The 20652-nt window shown below is 40.2% G+C and overlaps 1 protein-coding gene across 1 annotated transcript in view; it reads right to left on the bottom strand.

Moving 5' to 3' along the window:
* Nucleotides 1-18156: 18156 nt before the first annotated feature.
* LOC131947033 (uncharacterized) overlaps nt 18157-20652 on the bottom strand; it is a 49526-nt gene continuing 47030 nt past the window's right edge. Inside the window, exon 5 of the mRNA XM_059308116.1 lies at nt 18157-18901. Coding sequence (XP_059164099.1) covers nt 18706-18901 — 196 coding nt within the window. The 3' untranslated portion in view covers nt 18157-18705. The remainder of the gene's footprint in view (nt 18902-20652) is intronic.

The raw sequence follows: 20652 nt of genomic DNA, 5'->3' as shown, positions 1-20652 counted from the left end.
CAAAAAGAGGGTGTGTATGAGATTCTAAGAGACAGCCGGAGAAATCATCGCATAATTTAACACTGTTATCTGCCAAAGGGAGATAAACCATAACAAAGTTGTCAGAACAAAGTTGTCGTTTTAAACTAGCTTTGTTTATGTTAGCACGACGTGGTAGCTACGTATGTAGACGCAAAGAATCCTTTTTAAAGGTGGGCAAAGATTTTCACATTGTTAAATTACTCAGTTTTTTTTTTCGAAACGCTGACAACGGGCTATTATAAGACTATTATAAGAATGACAAGTGTTGAGAGTAGCGTCCCCTTTCACTGCCACACCCACGGCACTGTAAGACATTGAGTTGTCTGATCAGGTGGTGAGGGGAGGGACGTGAGAATGTCTGTGTGGGGGGGGGGGGGCGGGGGGCTTTGTAATATCACATACATGTGGTGTCGTATGTGTGTGTGAGAGAGGGGGGGGGGGGCTAAATGGCGTTATGTCGTGTGGAATAGTAGGGGGGGGAGTGGAGGGAGGGGGTGGAGCCTCTACATGGCCATAATAGCAGATGAAGTAGAGTTAATCTGTTGTTTAAAACCAGGTTATGAACGGATGCACCGACCTGTTAGTATTATGTTTACGCGAGACTGTTGAGCAAGTAAACATAGTGCTAGTACTCAACCACCCAACTCCCGTAACGTCGTACACAATTCTCTCCAACTGATCCTGCTGAACATATGCCTAGGGTGCCTACGTTTTGTAGAGTGAATATATCCATTTAGGCCTAAGCCTGTACCTGTAAACTTGGATTAGCTAACCTTTGTCTACTTATCTAAAAAAATACCTGAATCCTTTTTAGCATTACAATAAAAAAAAATCCCATTACCCCCGTGTCTCTAAAGAGTTATCAGTTAATCTTTTAAATGGAGTCTAAATCTGGACTTTAAACAGGATACAGTCGAAAGTAGATTAAATTGGTATTAGACATCTCATACAAAACAAAATCGTGACAAGGGAGTTTACTGGGGAGTGTTGCTAATGCAGGAATAAATTTAACACCGGTTCTCTGCCCCTTATATTCCTACATGCAGCTATAGACAGGCTCTAGAATTGCAGTCGCTACCTGATTGGCTATCAAGGCGTTTACCTTTCCCACCTTGTTGCTTCCTCCTTGTCGGTGTGATAAAGTTTTTTTTCCTAAGTAATATCAACCGTACCCCCCCCTCACCGTGACACGCCCACCACGTGGTGTCAGTGATTGAAACCTGACTAGGTGTGACAATGTACAGGTGAGAGGCTTTATGTCAAGTGAAAGCTGAGTGGGGGCTATGCAGAGGTTTTGGATGAGACATGTGGCTATTCAGAGGTTTTGGATGAGACATGTGGCTATTCAGAGTTTTTGGGTGAGGCATGTGGCTATTCAGAGTTTGGGTGAGACATAGGGCTATGCATATTTTCGGTTAATACGCAACTGCTGAAGAGGGCGATTCTTATTTTAATAAAGATTTCGGTCCCTTATTTTTAAAGTTCTTTGACTTTAGTAAAAATCTAATAATAATAGCCTTCGAGTTTGAAGGCCACAAAAGTGTGAACAAGCGATGTGTAGCTTTATTTTTAAACTACACGAGACTGGCTACAATTTTTAGTGTAGTTGTTTGATTACTGGACCGAAGAACACGAGTTCTCGGTAATTTTGTACTAAAGTCATGTCTTGTGATTCTAGTTGTAGCTGCTGTTATAAAGGTGTTTATAAAGAGAAATAGGATCATTCGACAGCACGGAAGGGGCAGCATTTCGCCGACTTGCGCTGTTTTGACAATAGGCGGTTATATGGTTATATTTAGATGTAAGATCAGTTCTCAATTGTTGGATGTGCAGGGGCGAGGTGGAGCGGAGAGGGTGGGGGTAAGGAGAGAAGAGGGGGAGAGGGGTGGAGAAGTGATCGGTGGTGTATGGCAAAGAGGTGTGTTGGATAAGTGGGAGGGGATGAAGAAGGTAATGGGTGAACGTAAGTTGTGGGGGGGGGGGGGAGCTGTGGAGAAAGGAGGGGGATGGTGGTGGAGATGATGGAATTAGGGAACAGTGGTATAATATGGGAGGAGGTGGGATGTATGAGGGACAGTGTGGATAGTGGGGCGGGGAGGGGGTGTTGGAAACTAGAGTGAACTCTGAAATTTTGAAGAAAGTATTTTCATTCTTTTCTGTGCCTTCTTTCACCTCTCAATAAACTATTATTAGGATGTTAAACCACACCCTTCACAACAACAGGTTGCAGGGCCAAGATCAAATACCATCTAATATTAGCTGGTGCCCTTGATTTGGTTGCGCGGTTTTTAAAAAAAAATGTGAACGAACATCAAAAGGAAAAATGTCACGCTTGACCGAATTCCCGTCGATTCAGCACCCATAGACCGTGACCGCTGTTTGTTGCACTTGAGGAACCGATGAAAAAAAGTTGTTTGGTGACCCTGGGGGGCGGCAGGTCTTCTGTAGCGGGGACCCCGGGGGGCGGCAGATCTGTCTTTAGCGGGGACCAACAAAACTCAGGCCGAGTGAAAGGTTTTAATTAACCAACACGTTAGTTCAGCTGCTAAAAACGTTCACGCTGTTGAATATGTTGTAGGTGTCAACATAGGGACCAAACGTTTATGTCACGATTTTGGGGCTGTGGGGGGGGGGGGGGTCATTGTGGGTGTGGTCACTGGTAGGATGTAGGGTATATACTGTTAGGGGTTTTGTTATTAACTTTTAATGTTGAAGAATGTAGGGCATATACTGTTAGGGGTTGTGTTGTCAACTGTTAATGTTTGTTGAACTTAAGTACTATTTCATGCACTCTGTTCAGCATATGACATATTGTGTTGATGTCTGGCATACACATCTACTTTACTTCCCCTTTTATATTAAGGATTCCAGTTACGGATGAGGGGATATTTTAGCATTGAACTGGAGGGACGTCAGATATATTCTGCCGGATCTACTCTGCTTCCCCTGTCAGATATATTCAGCCACATTTACTCTACTTCCCCTGTTCAGCATGTTACATACACCCGTACCCAGGGCAGGAGCTCGAATTCATAGCTTACGTCACCATCATGTGTCACGGTCCGGGTGCAGCTCGTGTCACCATTGTGTCACCACCTCGTGTAACCACCATGTCACCACCTCGTGTAACCATTGTGTCACCAACTCGTGTAACTATCGTGTCATCATCGTATCACCATTGTGTCACCACCTCGTGTAACCACCGCGTCACCATTGTGTAATCAACTCGTGTATCCATCTTGTCACCATTCGTCACCACACCGTGTAACCACCATGTCACCACTTCGTGTAACCATTGTGTCACCAATTCGTGTAACCATTGTGTCAACATTGTGTCACCACCTCTACCTACCCGACCTTCCGCTTCACTATAGCAACATAAGAGTGATGTTTACTGTGTACTGTATATCGTGTTATGTTATTGATTATTGTGTACTGTGTGATGTGTTCTGTCTACTGTGTACTAACCACACACAGTAAACCAAAGTAGTAGACAAAAAATGAATCGAACTCCAAGACCAAATAGAAAATAAAGTGTAAACCTTCAGCAAGTAACTGCATATTTACATAAGGAATTATGTTCGCTCAACACACTGGGGATATGTTGTGAATCTGTCACCAACTAAACTTTGGATGTTGTAGGGGTTTGCAGATGTAAAGACGGTGGAGTGGGGTGGGGGAGGGGTTATGAGACCATGAGGGGGTGGGATGGGGTGGGGTGGGTGGAGTCCGCGGGATCATGAGGGGGTAGGAGGGTGAAAGTTGAACGAGAGAAAAAGCTATCAGATAAAAACCGGTTCCTTTTCAATGATTTAGCGATCTAGTGTAAATACCGAGGACATTTGTATGCGGTTATGTTATTGTTTGAATGCTGTCTTTAAAACTTATGTCGTTGTCTCGTACAGGGAAGTCCGTCAGCTGGCCGAGAGATTAGCAGATTAGCAGACCCCGGCGTGGGTGTGATAAGGTTAGCACCACGATTTAAAGACCTGTGGGTATCTGTTGGCTTGTAGCATTGGCTTGATTCAACGTGTAGCATTGTCTCTATCATAAAGTAGCATTGCGACCTTAATCAGTTGTGAAGTAATGTGGTTTCCGTGCAGTGATCATAGGTACACCTCACACGAACGTAAGCACCTTAAGACTTTTAGCCTATGTGTTGCTGATATCCCGGAGCTCCTCAAGTTTCCACGTCATTTAAATCGTCCTAAATCCTGGAAACTATCCTGCCCTCCAGATGACGTCACATGATGACAACACAAAATACACTAATCTTGATTAGCGAAAAGAAAACAATGTAGCATATGATTATCAAAATATTTAAAATTGTAAAGTCGACTGATTTATCAAATAGATCTTATCGTTTGATCACATTATTATAATGTATTCACTCGATTCGACTTTGTTCGCCAAGTTTTCAGTAGGCCTTCAATCATCTGAGAGTGGTTACCTGTCTCGTATGTGGCAAGCAAGTACACATCAATGTGGAAAAGCAGGCTGAAATCGGAGTCAATGGCCTCGATGGCGCATAACCAAGTGACACGTAATCCTTAATTGTGATGAAAGCATGGTCGAGTCAGCAAAAGCACATGGTTGATAAATTCGAAAAAAAAAGTCTGGAATTCAAACCCTCTGGCTCGATCCCTCCCAACACTAAAAATTAAGAACGTGCCGCAACGCAAAAATTTATGTAGAAGAAGACACATATAACTATGACATCCCCTCCCCCCCTTGTTCATATGTATGAGCATTGCAAAAATATTGTGCTTGATGTAACTAGATATAACACTGAAAAAATTTTCTTTCTAGCTTCAGTAGTTTTTTTTTAATGAATTTTTTACTTAATGGGTGAATGTCCACTATATTTCTTTGTAAGTCATGAAAATCACTGTCCCCTAACTTTGAAATAGCACTGCTCAGTTATTTTTAAAGGTACAATGTCAAAACGTTGCAGGATCTTACTTCAGCATGTTTAAATTACATTTATTAATTTAATTATTAATAGACTTGCCAGTAGCGGAACAAATTGAATAAAAAGGTAGTAGGCACTAATTTTTTTTTTAATAAATTAAACCGAACAATTTATCTTAGGCACACTGGCAAGCCAGGAGTTTTATTTACTGAATGGTTGTCTTTAAAAACTATTATTATTAGCAACACAACAAGTAGAATAACTTAAATAACATTTCAGGAAGCCTACACCAAATTAATAACATGGCATGTCAAAAAAATTTCATAAAAAACGTTTTAATAACAAGCTTTTATGTAATGATGCACTAAAAAGTAGAAAATAAATTATACACTACTATTTAAATTACTTTAGTACCTATTGGATACTAATATTTGAGAAGAGACCCACGCTTTTCTTTATAGTAATTTAAATAGTAGTGTATAATTTATTTTCTACTTTTTAGTGCATCATTACATAAAAGCTTGTTATTAAAACGTTTTTTATGAATTTTTTTTTCAGTACTTTACATGTTTTATTTACAATAGTGTTACATGACTAAAAACCATTGCGCATCTATTAAACGTGATGGCGCAGCTATTAAACCTGATGGCGCAGCTATTGAACGTGATGACGCGTGTGGTGTGGTTGGATAGACATGCCTACTAATTCGGTCCAAATTTTAATTAATTCATAAAAAATTAATTAGGCATCCAATTAAGTCAAATTTAATTTCAGATTGCATTGTCTTCATGTCTTGACCCACGTGTCAAATGTGAATCGTATCGGTCAAGTAGAAGTGTCGGAATTTTCACTCCTGCGTTTCGATCTAGACTGACGACAGACAGACTGTCAAGGAAGTGAGTTAAATAAAAGCTTGTAAAAAAAACAACTTATCTCTGACTATTATCTTATCAGGATAAATGTTTTATATTAAATGATTCTCAGCAAATAATTAAATTTGAGTTTGCCCGACTACGAAATTGAATCGATTACTTTAAAATCCCTATAATTTCTCTCTATGTATTTCAATAAGGAAGATAATCGACGAAATTTTACAATAGCGAAATTCCCCGGTTGCCGTTCTTTAAGGCAAGATGGCGGCGATGCCGACATCGCTACCAAAATTTAGTCAATATGAAAGTATGTATTTCCATGTCCTTCATGTGAGGAGCATTGTGGTTTTGATTTAACTGAAAGCAATTGTGGATTGTCCTGCAAAGTTTCATTTCTTGGGTAAAATCTTAGTTTAGCGTCGTAAATTCCAATATTTCTTTCATTTGGCCCTATTTATGTCATATTTTACATAATATAACAGATAATTGAATAACAAATCACAATCCAAGACCAAACCAGTCATAAATATCCTGGAATAAACTTTAAACTACCCCGTTCGAGACAACAATGAGTAAATTCAAGCAGCGGCCATGTTTCAAAAACAATAAATTGTCTATTCGCATGTCTTTTGTGTTGATTTTGTGGTTTAATATGATTGCTTTGTATTGTTTTTATTTATTCCTGGGGGTCGTCCATAAATGACGTCACACTCGTAGGGGGGAGGGGGGTCCGTAATTTTGTGACGATGTGTGATGAGGGGGAGGGGGGGGGGGGGGGGTTCACATGGTGTGACGAATTTTAGACGTTATTTTGCGTTTTAGAAAACTGTTTTAAGACATTGTAATAACAATTTATTAAAATACTTTATTTTGACAGAGTTCAGACAAGATTTTGGAAAAATATAGCTGTTTAAAAACAATTCAACTGCAATTTTGAGGGGGGTTGTAGGCTGAAGTTTGACGTCACTTTAGGGGGGTGGGGGGTCTGGCTTTTTGTGACGACGTGTGGGGGAGGGGGGGGGGGGTAAAAATCGTCAAAAAAGCGTGACGTCATTTATGGATGACCCCCTGTATAGTAATTTTTCTTTTTTTTCAATATAGTTGACATGAATGACTAATAGACCATATCAGACTTAATAGTGTGCATCCAAGACCACAACAATTGTTGGGAGGTCGAACTTTTGAACACTTTATTTGCAGTAAGCAAATCAATATTAGATCGCACATAAATGACGTCGCTCTTATGATATTAATGACAGCGTGAATTATTACAGAGCAAACATATGAACATATTGTTTCAGATAGAAATTGTGATTTGTGGCGGGGAGAGGTTGAGTAGAACTCAGCGATGTGATTTTGGAGACGGGTCAGGTTTTTTTTTTTCGTGAAAACAGGAGATGGTTGTGGGAGAAAGACCAGCTGTAGAAGTATGACGCGTCATTCATTGGTGATCCATTTTCTCAGTGGGGACGATAGAACTATTAAGAAGGGTCAAGAAATGTAAAAAGCTTGCCGAGTCGCATTTCTTGAACCCCACCTTTTTCATTCCCCCGCTTAGCACATCGTCACCGAGTTAACGCTCGCACGTGACGTCATGTACCGGTACCGCCGACCGTTAGGCTAATTTTATAGAAAAAAAACAACAAACACTGCCTTTTTGACGCTTTTGCGACGTTTAATTTGATTACATAAGTTGGTGTTCATTAAACAGCCCCTAACACATCTATCACTCGTCCATTTAAACGTACGTAGTTATTTCAGCAAGCTTGCTGTCTTGAGACTTTCGGCCCTTTAAAAATGTATTAAGCTCTCACCGTGTAGAACTAGACTACCCATATTAAGCTCCAAAAGAAGCTGGGTGAAAACAGGATGGGCGTCAGATTTTAAAGCTGCTCTGCGCTTTATAAAAAGCACAATAAACTATAAGATGATACTTATATTAAAGTAAATTATAGTTCTGAATCTTGATACATTAAAAGTGATATTCGGAAATTAAGAGCCAGACAGTCAACATGATATTTCAATTTAAGTCCAAGAAAATAAATTTCCTCAAACGATGGAACATTACTAAATTTTCGCGCAGTTTAGCGAAGTTGAATTTAAGTATTTACGTCATCTTATACAGCGCGATAGCCTACTGGTGCTCCAACGCGGCCCATGCTAATGGCCGTATTCCTAACGCCCCGCATTAGACGCGGCTTATTCGTCGGCAGGCATTTGGTGGCAAGCCTTTTTGACGGGGATAATGTGTTGAGGCCGTTTTGCCAAATGTCTTAAACTAGCAGGCTTGCAAAATTTGTGATGATTCGTTTTAAGCAAGGTATACGTATACTAATGCTTATTTATCGTTATTTTGATTGAACAAAGCATAATAGAGGTTCTCCATCAATCACCTAGGTATTTTTCCCCGTTCACCTCCTTTCATGAGACCCACACGTCATAAATTGTGGACCCGCCTGAGTTGACCTCACAAATCTTCATTCACTCCCGTAGCAAATCATATGTGACATCATTTATGGACAACCCCATATCACTCACTTGGGTACTTGATATTGACAATTTGACAATAAAGGATAACCAAATTGTGTCTGGCAGGTGGAGATTTGCGATCGACCATAATTGCCTGCACGCACCTAAGGGGTGGATTGGCTCATTGTTTTAGAGAATGCTGAAAAGGCTTTTTCTGGGTGCGGACGCCTAGGAAAGCATGTTGTTCGGCGGTGATTCTAATTACATTGCCAATGTGTTTTACCGTAAATTTACTTGCATCGCATTGTCTTATTGTAATATGTGGAGAAGGATCTATTTATGCGACTTAATTTGTTGTGTAGACACATTTTTTTCTTTAATTTTTAATTGTTGGCAAAGTTTTTACTTCTTTTTATACTTCTTATTTCTTTAAAAACTTATGTGGAAAAGGCAGTCATTGGACGCGAACGCCCAGGAAAGCGTGTTGTTCGGCGGTGCGTGAGAGCCTGTGTATACACTGTACTTTTGTTTCCAAAAGCCATTTGTCAAAGCGTTTACGTTTTCTTTTGATTTGTTTGTGATTTGTTTGTATTTGTGATTTACGTTGTGTTTGTGTTTTGTTTGAGTTTGCGTTCTGTATTTACGTTTGCGTGTTGTGTTGTGTTGTGTTTGTGTTGGGTTTTCTTTTGTCTTTGCGTTTGTTTAAAAATGAACGATGACGCCAAATAAAGAAAACAATGATTATATGTTTACATGATTAGATCTAGATATAATGGTGTTTAATCGTGTAAAAAATAAATTTGGAAAACCTTGAAGTTTCAGGTCCTGAATTCAACAATTCAAATGAAATGACGCATAGTTTCCATAGCCGACCTCAAAAAAATTAAGTAGAAAATAAAATGTGCTTTCTATGTGGTTCGAGCAAAGATCTTATACATTTTAGGACTCGTGTTCAGAGTAGATCTACATGCTGAGGCCATGAGCAAAGCTCAAGGGCTGAAATCGCTTTAGGGACGCTGAAATTTTGGTAGATTTCCAGCCTTCTGGGATGAATCCTAGTGAGCTCTCCTTGTGTGCGTGATGATCTAAGCAGTCCCATTATCGGTGCGGCCATGGGGATGACTATAATCATCTCAGCTGCCTTGGAAGGACTTTCAGCAGTCGTGTGAACTCTATTCTCAGCGTGTTAACTTTTTTAACACGTTTTTCTTAACTCAGCTTCGCGTTTGTTTGTGGATTTGTTTGTTTGTTGTTAAAATTGACAACGAAAATTAGCCCACTTCTGATTGCTCTAGAGCAGGGGTCTCCAAACTACGGCCCGCGGGCCGGATGCGGCCCGCGAAGTCCTCTCATCCGGCCCGCGGAGATTTTTTAGTCCAAGGAAAAATCGTTTGTTTGTGATGGCTGAGGAACTTTGGCCAGAAAAATCAAAGACATGCCTGGAAGAAACTGGCCCCCGAACTGAAATTTGATAGTTAATGCGGCCCTCGGACTGAAAAGTTTGGAGACCCCTGCTCTAGAGATCTGAAATTCGTCATGCAGGCTATTTTCGCCTAGCAATTTCAGATGCAATCATAAAAACTAGCAATTAGAGACCTAAATTAGCTTAACTAAACTACGCCCCTAGGACCCTAAAATTGAGGACATGATTTCTCAAAAACGCATGTAAATTTATAAAGTACTAATAATATCCCGCACTTTTATACACATTTTATTAGGCGTTCACTTGGTGTGGGACGGAGTGGTCTAGCGGTAGAGAGCTGGACTGCTAACCCGTTAATCTCGAGTTCGAATCCGAGTTCAAGTCAGTAGAGTCCACCCAACTCTGATGGGTACCTAACTCCTGTTAGGGAAAGTAAAGGCCGCTGGGCATAGTGCTGACCACACTATCTCTTCATATGCCGAGGTCACAGAAACAAGTGAACTCTGCTTCACTTGCCCCATAGACCGTCAGGTTTGAAAGAGAAACTTTTCACTTGGTGTGCAATTTGTTTTATTACCACGTTTTTTAAAAATGTTTTACAGTGTAATGCTTAAGGTGGGTGGAGAATCGACAGTTAATCTGTTCGAGGAGGGATGGATAGTGGGCCAACTACCTAAAAGCAGTCAAAAACCTTTTGATCCTTTTTATTTTGATAAAAAAATCCTCGAAATTTTTATGTATTTAAAAACACTTAATCAAGTCATTAGATAAAGGAGAAAATAAACTATATAAAAACTTTAAAAACCACGTTTTTCATGTGTAGCAACGGACTAGAAAGAAGAAAATAAAATACTTAAAAAAAACTTTTTAAAAAACCACGTTTTTCTTGTGGACTAAAAAGTAGAAAATAACAATGTCAATAACTCAAACTTCAAGAGCAAAGCTCTCGCGGTGTTTAAAAGGAATAATATTGCCTCACATAACACAGTCATCATGCTGTTATTCAGAAAGTGCAAACACAAAATCAGGAGCAAGGAAAGGAAAAACACCTGCTGGAAAATTTGATGATAAACTTGAATTAAAATCTGAAGTGCAAGAACCTCAAACCCAAGGAGAGAAAGAACCTTTAGAACGATTTCCAGACAATATTAACCCAATTACCGGCGAAGTGGGAGGACCAAGAGGCCCTGAACCTACTAGATTTGGTGATTGGGAGAGAAAGGGACGAGTTACAGACTTCTAATGATCTGTGTATTTATACTCAATCATATGATTTACTGATTGTATGTATACAAATAAAATTACTATTTATTTAAAAAAAAAAAAAAAAAAAAAAAAAAAAGTAGAACATAAATTTTTCTTCCGACCCTAGGGGATCTACCAATGACTGCTCGTAGATTTTGTGCTTCCTCGAGCTGTGCAGGTTCTTGTGATGACTGTTCATACATTTGATGACAAAAAACGTGCGTCGGGCAGATTTATGATTAAAGCGAAAAGCACACAACACACGAATTTTGGAAATTTGATGGTGAACGTACCATAATAATTAAATCAGTCAGCAATTGTTGAGACAGATGAAAACGTATTATGGCTCAAAGACACAAATTCCATAAAAAAAAAAAATTAAATTCACTCCATAGGATGCCCCCTCGAAGTGGATGCCCGGGGCCTGGGCACCGTCCGCCCCCCCCCCCTGCACGCCACTGCCTGTCAGATACGTTCACCCACATCTACTCTACTTCCCCTGTCAGATATGATTAGCCACATCTACTCTACTTCCCCTGTCAGATATGATTAGCCACATCTACTCTACTTCCCCTGTCAGATACGTTCAGCCACATCTACTCTACTTCCCCTGTCAGATACGTTCAGCCACATCTACTCTACTTCCCCTGTCAGATATGATTAGCCACATCTACTCTACTTCCCCTGTCAGATATGATTAGCCACATCTACTCTACTTCACCTGTCAAATATGATTAGCCACATCTACTCTACTTCCCCTGTCAGATACGTTCAGCCACATCTACTCTACTTCACCTGTCAGATATGATTAGCCACATCTACTCTACTTCCCCTGTCAGATAAGATTAGTAACATCTACTCTACTTCCCCTGTTCAGCATATTACATACACCCATACCCAGGGTGTGAGCTCGTGTTCATAGCTTGCGTCACCATCATGTGTGAGGGTTTGTGTCCAGCTCGTTTCACCATTGTATCACCACCTCGTGTCACCACTGTGTCACCACCTCGTGTAGCCACCGTGTCACCACTGTGTCACCATTGTGTCACCATTGTGTCACCACCTCGTGTAACCACCGTATTAAAATTGTGTCACCCCCTCGTGTAACCACCGTGTCACCATTGTGTCACCTCCTCGTGTAACCACCGTGTCACCACTGTGTCACCTCCTCGTGTAACCACCGTGTCACCATTGTGTCACCATTGTGTCACCATCGTGTCACCATTGTGTCACCACCTTGTGTAATCACCGTGTCACCATTGTATCACCACATCTACCTACCCAACCCTCCGCTTCCCTTTAGCAACATAAGAGTGATGTTTACTGTGTGCTATGTATTGTGTTATGTTACTGTGTATAGTATGGTGTGTACTGTGTACTAACCGCAGTGTACTGTATGATGTGTACTGTATGATGTGTACTTTGTGGTGTGTACTGTATGATGTGTACTAACCACACACAGTAAACCAAAGTAGTAGACAAAAAAATGAATCGAACTCCAAGACCAAATAGAAAAAAAAGTGTAAACCTTCTGCTGTAACTACATATTTACATAAGGAATTATGTTCGCTCAACACACTGGTGATATGTTGTGAATCTGTCACCAACTAAACTTTGGATGTTGTAGGAGTCTGCAAATGTAAAGACGATGGGGTGAAAGGGGGGGGGGGGGAGAGAACCATGTGGGGGGGGGGGGGTGAAAGTTGAACGAGAGAAAAAGCTATCAGATAAAAACCGGTTCCTTTTCAATGATTTAGCGATCTAGTGTAAATACCGAGGTCGTTTGTATGCGGTTATGTTGTTGTTTGAATGCTGTCTTTAAAACTTATGTCGTTGTCGTCTTGCACAGGGAAGTCCGTCAGCTGGCCGAGAGATTAACAGATTAGCAGACCCCGGCGTGGGTGTGATAAGGTTAGAGCCACGATTTAAAGACATGTGGGTATCTGTAGCATTGGCTGATTCAACGTGTAACATTGTCTCTATCAGGAAGTGGCGTTGTGACCATTGCGACCTTAATCAGTTGTGAAATAATGCTGTTTCCGTGCAATGATCAAACGTACACCTCACACGAACGTAAGCACCTTAAGACTTTTAGCCTGTGTGTTGCTGATATCCCGGAGCTGCTGAAGTTTCCACGTCATTGAAATCGTCCTAAATCCTGGAAACTAACCCGCCCTCGTGATGACGTCACATAAAGACAACAACACAAAATACACTCATCTTGATTAGCGAAACAAAAAAATGTAGCATATGATTATCAAAATATTTAAAATTTTAAGGTTGACTGATTTATCGAACAGATCTTATCATTTGATCACATTATTATAATGTATTCACTCGATTCGACTTTGTTCGCCAAGTTTTCAGTAGGCCTTCAATCATCTGAGAGTGGTTACCTGTCTGGTATGTGGCAAGCAAGTACACAACAATGTGGATTGTCACATGGATCAAACAACAGTGTGGATTGTCACATGGATGAACATATCAGCCTACTACATCGTCAAAAATGTTTGGGAATTTGATTTTGTTTACAGCACGTATGTGCAATACCGAGTTGCGCACTGAATAAAGTGTCAAACGACAACGCTCTACGACTAGCTATTTTTGGATATTGTGTGGGATGGGTGTAAAGTGGAAGTGTGGTGACTGGTGGGGGGGGGGGAGTTAAATTGTATTCAATGCGTATGAAATTGTGTAACCATAATTCAAAACGAGTTTCGTTATAGAAATCTGTATATTGCGTATAATGATGTCATATCAAACTGCAAAGGGTGTTTTTGACGTCACACCAACCACAAGGATGTGTTTTATGACGTCAGGTTAAAAAATGGGCGTTACTTTTTATGGCGATATATGGAGCGATACTTACCAAAAGCCCCATTCAAACTAATCAATCCCTCCCTAGCCTGTACATTATCTGATGCAGGCTTAAGATCAAGATTGTATTTCATCTTATTTGACCTCGGTTTATTCCTCTCTGTAGCTGTATGTGAACAGAAGTACTCTTTATGAATTTATCTTGTAGGATAGTGAATGACCATACGTGACGTAACGCATACAGTTATATAGAACACTCCAGCACATTGTGACGTATGTGACGATTTCAACATCACGTGACGATGTGTGACAATATGTAAAACGTGTATAACAATTGATATATGTGTCAAGATGTGACTATGATATAATTGAAATATGTAGCCAAGTTTACTGTACGGGTTAATGACATCTGCGACCAGAAGACTCAGGTAACTATGACACCCCCCCCCCCCCCCTTCCAACTGCTTTTTACTTTGTCAAAGTTGAAGACTTAACTTTTCTTCCCTTAACACTGAGTCTATTAACAGAGAAAAGGCTTACAAATCCTTAAATGTCTTTATAGAAAAAATTGCGTTAATGTCCCTCGTAGACAAAAGATGTTTCCCCTAGATAAAATAAATCTACACATCAACAGGTTTTAGTGTCGGCCCACTCCGCCATCAAACGTCAACACCGGCAGTCACCCAGAGTGCACCCAGACGAACAACCTTCCTGCTCGGCCAAGCATGACATCGTTATCACAGGCTGGCGGCGTGTTCACTCAAGCGGAACGGGAAGACAAGCGATACACGCCGGCGGTACTTTCAATAGAATTTTATTGCGCCACGGGTGCTTGATATACATGTGGCGTCAGTCGGGGATTGAATGGAATTAGAACAATATAAAACAATACCACGGTACAAGTATTTTACATGTTGTGTTTTACAGGTTGTGAAATAAAAACAAAAGTATAGAGTACTATAGAGCAAGCATATTTTGTTTCTTTGAAATATAAATAATTTCTAATTAATCGTTTTAATCAAGGTATTTCATGAGGACGGGATCAGTCGTACATAAGAATGCGGGAGGTGGTAATGGTGGTGTCTGTGTAATGGTAAGCTAATGATGGTAGTGGTGACGGTAGTGATGGTGGTTGTTTAGGGGGATCTGGTGATGATGGTGATGCCGCGCAACCTCGCAGCTGAGAGGGAACATTATGGTGATGATGACGGTGATGTATTGTTAATTATGGTGGTGGTTTGGAGGGGGGGGGGGCAGGTGAGGGTAGTTGTGATGGCAGAAAAGATGCACCACTGTTATAAAACAAATTATAAACATAAGTGTGGAGGACTATTTGCTTATTGTTGGTTGTATTGCTTATAAGGTTGTATTAAATACTTTACCTCTCAATACTAACACTATACATGCGTTTTTGATGCAATCATATTTTAACGTTACGTGTTACATGGCCATCAACCCCTCCCAGTGGCACAGCAGATCACGTGGGTTTTGCCTGGTTCACTCTACTTCCTCTACAAATACTTTTCCGCTGTATTCCACCTAATCTTGACGCCAAAATGTCGTATCTCTGTCTCAATTTAACGTGATTGTAGAACAACCCTGAGTTGTGTTCCTAACGTACATCAGTAAAAGTAAACGCGGATGGACATAGTGCTGAGGTCAAGAAACATAAACTCACTTCATCTGCCCGACATGTGCCTAGGTTTACACAGGTTTCCACATACTGGGAGTGCGGTGTAGAAACAAATCTACAAACCTGAGTACGTAATGATGGTTGAGCTTAAAACATTCAAGGGAAGCAACTCAACAAAATAATAATATCTTCAAATTATATGGTACGGTCCCTTTTTAACACAGATAATTTGGTTCCATAATTTATTAAGTTCGTTACAAAGTATAAGCAAAACAAAAACTTCGTGCTATCACAATAAAAGCAGGCTTGGTCGAGCTCCATGCCTTTATTTTATAACATTTTGTCTAGAACAAAGACGAAATATATCAAGTTGTCCATACAATTGTTACAATGACGTGATTTCTAATACTCAATATTATTGTAACAGGGTTGACAGTGTATCTTGACGTGCAGCCCCGAAAAAATCTTTAGACCAAAATCAGATATCAATTTCTCACATTCCAAAAAAAATAAATAATAAAATTGTCAATCAGCTGATAATACTGGTTTACAATTCTAGATCAGGATAGGTAACTTTGTGGTGCAACAAGCAAAACAACGGTAGTTTCCCCTTGATCCAAATCGCGTTTTCACTTAATTAATTAAAAGAAAAAAACGTTTACATTATAAATTGACAAAGACGATACAATCTAATTTCACAATTGTCATATGTAAGATTACATAGAGACAATAAAATATATATTATGTACATCGTAAGGCAAGATATTTATAAGGTACCAGGAGCTTTGGCCTTTGGGTCTTTGACCTTTGGGTCTTTGACCTTTGGGTCTTTGACCTTTGGGTCTTTGACCTTTGGGTCTTTGACCACATGTAATTTGTCTACAACAGGGCTTTGATCTCTTCACAAGGGATCAAAGGTTCCGTAATTATAATTTAAGGTGGGGCATGATGCGATAACATGATTAGTCGCCGTGTATATGTACAAGCGATAAATAATTCTGCAACATGTAAGAAGTACACCATGTTGTTCAGACATATGGTCCAACAGATTTACTGAAATATAAGCGTGCTATAAGCACATCTGGCATACAAGTATTAATTATTCGACTATACTTTAACATGCTTTTTAAACATTTATATATGCTATGTATTATCTAATACAGGGGTCTCCAAACTTTTCAGCCCGAGGGCCGCATTGACTATCAAAGTTCAGTTCGGGGGCCAGTTTCTTCCAGACATGTCTTTGATTTTTCTGGGAAAAGTTCCTCAGCCATCACCAACAAATGTTTTTTGCGTGGGCAAAAAGATCTCCGCGGGCCGGATGAGAGGACTTCGCGGGCCGCATCCGGCCCGCGGGCCGTAGTTTGGAGACCCCTGATCTAATAGATCAGCTTTAGGAAAATTTTAACCGGTCACATTATTGGTGTTAGTTTCATGTTTATAAATACAACTAATAGAGCTGGCACAGCGCTCATGTGGACTAAAACAACTGTTGATTTTTTAAAATGCATTTTTAGTAATGGCACGTCAGTCAAAGGGAACTAGTCATATTGTTAAAAAAGATATTAGGACAAACCACTTAATTACCCCGCTGTGGTCAAACCATGGTCATAGCGCCTGTGGCCAAAGCACCCAATACCGTTTATAAAGTTAATTAAACTTTTGCCAGCAAATATGTCACCAGTGGTGGCGATATAGTTTGGTTTTTAAAAAGAAACATTATTGCTACTAAATTAGTTTACAAGTGGCAGTCATAGCAGGCAGATCGACACGTTAAAGGGCAATAACTCTAAAGATATACAATGATGGTAGTCATTTGAACATTTTAAAATTGTTTACATTGTAAAATTAGAATCTTTACCAGATTACTTACACACTGTTATATACGACAGGCATGAACATTAGCAAGTATTAATTATGTGACGTAATTTTATAAGATAGAATGCTAATATCGTTTACATATTATGTAAGAATAGTACGAATATGTTTGAAGCCTCTCACACATCGTCCTTCTATATAATTATATGACACGTCCTTGTCCTACTGGACGCGATTGATAAAGAAATTACAGGCAACATGAAGTAAATGGCAATACATACGGCTAAAATGTCTTGATCATATGCATATGTTAAATTTATACAAAACATATGTAGAAATGATAGCACAAGGAATTGACATGTTAACACGACAAACGACATAATTTACACCACTGGTCTTATTAAACAAAATAACATACGCTTTATTTAACGTTTCCTACATAGTGGTATTATATCCAGACACTGGCTCGGGATATGCGCACAAACACACAGCAAGACACACCCACATATACTCGAAATAGGCCATGAAAAATTGTGATACATTTACAATCACAACCACTTACGACGATACCTCGACTCTACTACGAGTATCCTACGAGTATGCTACGAATAAAACTTGCCTCTACTACGTACCACTCACAAATACGTCTACCATGTACTACTAAAACGACAAATGGTATTAATTACAAAAAAAAATAAAAGTATTAGAGAAACATTCACAAATGTCCTACAACTGAACCCTCAGAGTAGTAAATCATGTGACACGTGACAGCTTCGTGCATTGGTCCTACATCCCCCCCCATCCCAATCTCCCACTGACCATAACTGTACCACACCCTTGTTGATTTGTCAACATTGTGTTAGCCAATAACTGAACTTTGGGGAGATTTAGATGGGAGTTACAGGGGGGAGGGGAGGGGGGGGGGGCTTTGTTGGACCATGCGAAAGTCACGTAGTAAAACTATCGTTCAGAGAGTTTCAAACACAGATGTGACACACTATAAACAGGTTACACATCAACCAGTGTGTAACAGGTACTCAGGCAGGTAGATTCACAATAATATGTTGAAGCACGTCTACACAGACAGGTGTCAAGTTGGTTAAAGTCATATTAAAGTAGGTGTGCATTTTGTATACTATACGGTATTTATGCATACATTTGTTTACTATAGCATTTGTCTTATATTGTTATTTAAATATAGGGTGCAGAAGCGTATTATATTTAAAATTAATCTTTTTATGTGTGTTTATATTATTCTTCTATTTAGTGTGATGATTATTTGGAAATCGTTCCCTGGCTGAGGTATCTCCACCCAACCCCCAGTAGAGTCAGCGATGATCTAGTGATGAAAGTGGCCATTAGAGCATCCTCCACTTCTTCCACCGTCGTCACGGTTGACCGCCTCCACCCTCGTCACGGCTGACCGCATCCACCACAGCTGACCACCTCCACCACAGCTGACCATCTCCACCATCACCACACCTGACTGGCACCGCTACCTGAACAGAGCCAGCAGGCAGCCAATCACAATCAGCCACGTGACACTCCCACCCCGCGTGCTGCTGTCCTTGACGTGCAGACAAGATGGCGGGTAGAAGTAGTGCCAGATGGTGGTGTTGTACCAGGTGTAGGTCTCGGTGCCGCAGAATGACGTCTCCGTCAGCATGCAGTCGATGTAGGTGTTGTAGTTCCTGCAGGAAGAAACAACAGGTCAGTCATAGCTTAGGTGTGTGACAACATCATCATATCATCCACACTCTACCTCCTAAAGCCCCGGTGTTTCTTTCAGACTTTTTTCCTCCTGGGGAGGGGCACTTGAAAATTTCGAGATGGATGGGGAGGGGGAAAGAGGCCAACAATGTTAAAATTCTGTATAAATTTTATTTTGATCGTTGTGTATGGGGTAGACATTCAGTGCACCCCACTCCCTCTCCCGAAAATAGGCCTTTAAGAAACTGATCTATCCATATCAAAACCTGACTAATTGCATTTCTAGAACATACAGACATACACCTCTATAAACATACCTTGACACCCACCACCTCTAGGTGATGGATACCCACTCGTATCAACACCCTCTGACACCCCACCACCCCCTGACATCACCCCCTGACACCCTCCACCCCCACCACCCCTGGTGGTGACACGTGATCAGACACCTCCAGCGAAGATCGCGAGTTCTGATTTAATTACAAAATTTTCTCGTGTGCACCGCAGCTTTTTTTAAACGAAACAAAAATCGATTTAAAATAGATGAACTACAAGAGGAAGCTGGCACGGAAGGGGGGAGAAAATCGATCGAATTTTTCTTGACCGTACCAAGATTTTGGGAGCTTAGCAGTCTCCGATTAGCTGATCTGGGAGCTCAAAAACTTCTCCGATTATTTGATCTAAAGGCTCATATATTGTTCTATAAGAAGGTGTGCGATTAGCTGATCTAAAAGCTCAAAAAATGTTCTCCAATTATTTGGGCTCACATATTGTTCGATGAAACGGTCTACGTTTAGCTGAACTAACTGCACCTCGTTTTGTTGAATCTTCTACGATTAGCTAGTCAACACTGTTCCATAGATTACCCAATGAATACGGTGAAAACTATTTCCTATGTAATAAGTCGGAGTACATTTTCCTGTTAAAACGTAAAAAAATATTTTATAAGTGCAATTTATTTGTTTTTTTTCTTTGAAACACTTTCTTATGCCCAATTACGTGTGCGCTTCATTAGATTTCACGTGTGAGCTGTACATATCTCACCACGTTTTTAAGAACGTAAAATTTTTGTGTTTTTAACGAGAATATTTTCGAACGACAAACACAAAACGAAATTTGTGTATTGTCGCTAATAACTGTAATTAAAGATATTTTTAGGGGTCCATGCGCCCCCCGCACCACTGTACAGTATACGCCACTGTGCAGTTTTTTTAAATGTAATGGAATTGTGAACTGTATCATTAGGCTTTATGATTACCAGTAAACTAACATTGGATATATTCACGGAAAAGCTTATTCTTCTTGGTTGTACTCAATCACAATTAAATATACCGTCAATTTATGCGTCATATGCCCGGTTGATTCCGATTTCAGCTTAATTCTTCTTTCTGGATTTGCTCCCATACCCTGTGTCCAACCAAGAACTACATGGCAGAAGGTGTTAGATTTTGGAGTTGTCTCTCCTAGATGTGTTGCTGTACCCCTCCCCCCCCCCCATGTTAGCAGGAATAATTAAGTTAATTACGCCATTTAATCAAAGATGTCTGATTTTCTTTGGTGCACTCGAAATTTCCTGAATATTTCGACATCAGAAATCTTCAATGCGGCATGTGTTTATAGATCTTAAACTATGATCCGCTGTTTGATATTTAGACCATCTACTTCTTGAGACCATTTTACCTCCAATGATGTATAGACCATCCACTTCTTGAGACCATCTTGCCCCCATTAA

Source organism: Physella acuta, unplaced genomic scaffold (genome assembly GCF_028476545.2).
Source record: "Physella acuta isolate Inbredline_101_S28 unplaced genomic scaffold, ASM2847654v3 ptg000579l, whole genome shotgun sequence".
Lineage (NCBI taxonomy): Eukaryota > Metazoa > Mollusca > Gastropoda > Physidae > Physella > Physella acuta.
Note: the sequence above shows the minus strand (reverse complement) of the source record. Positions and strands in the feature narration are given on the sequence as shown.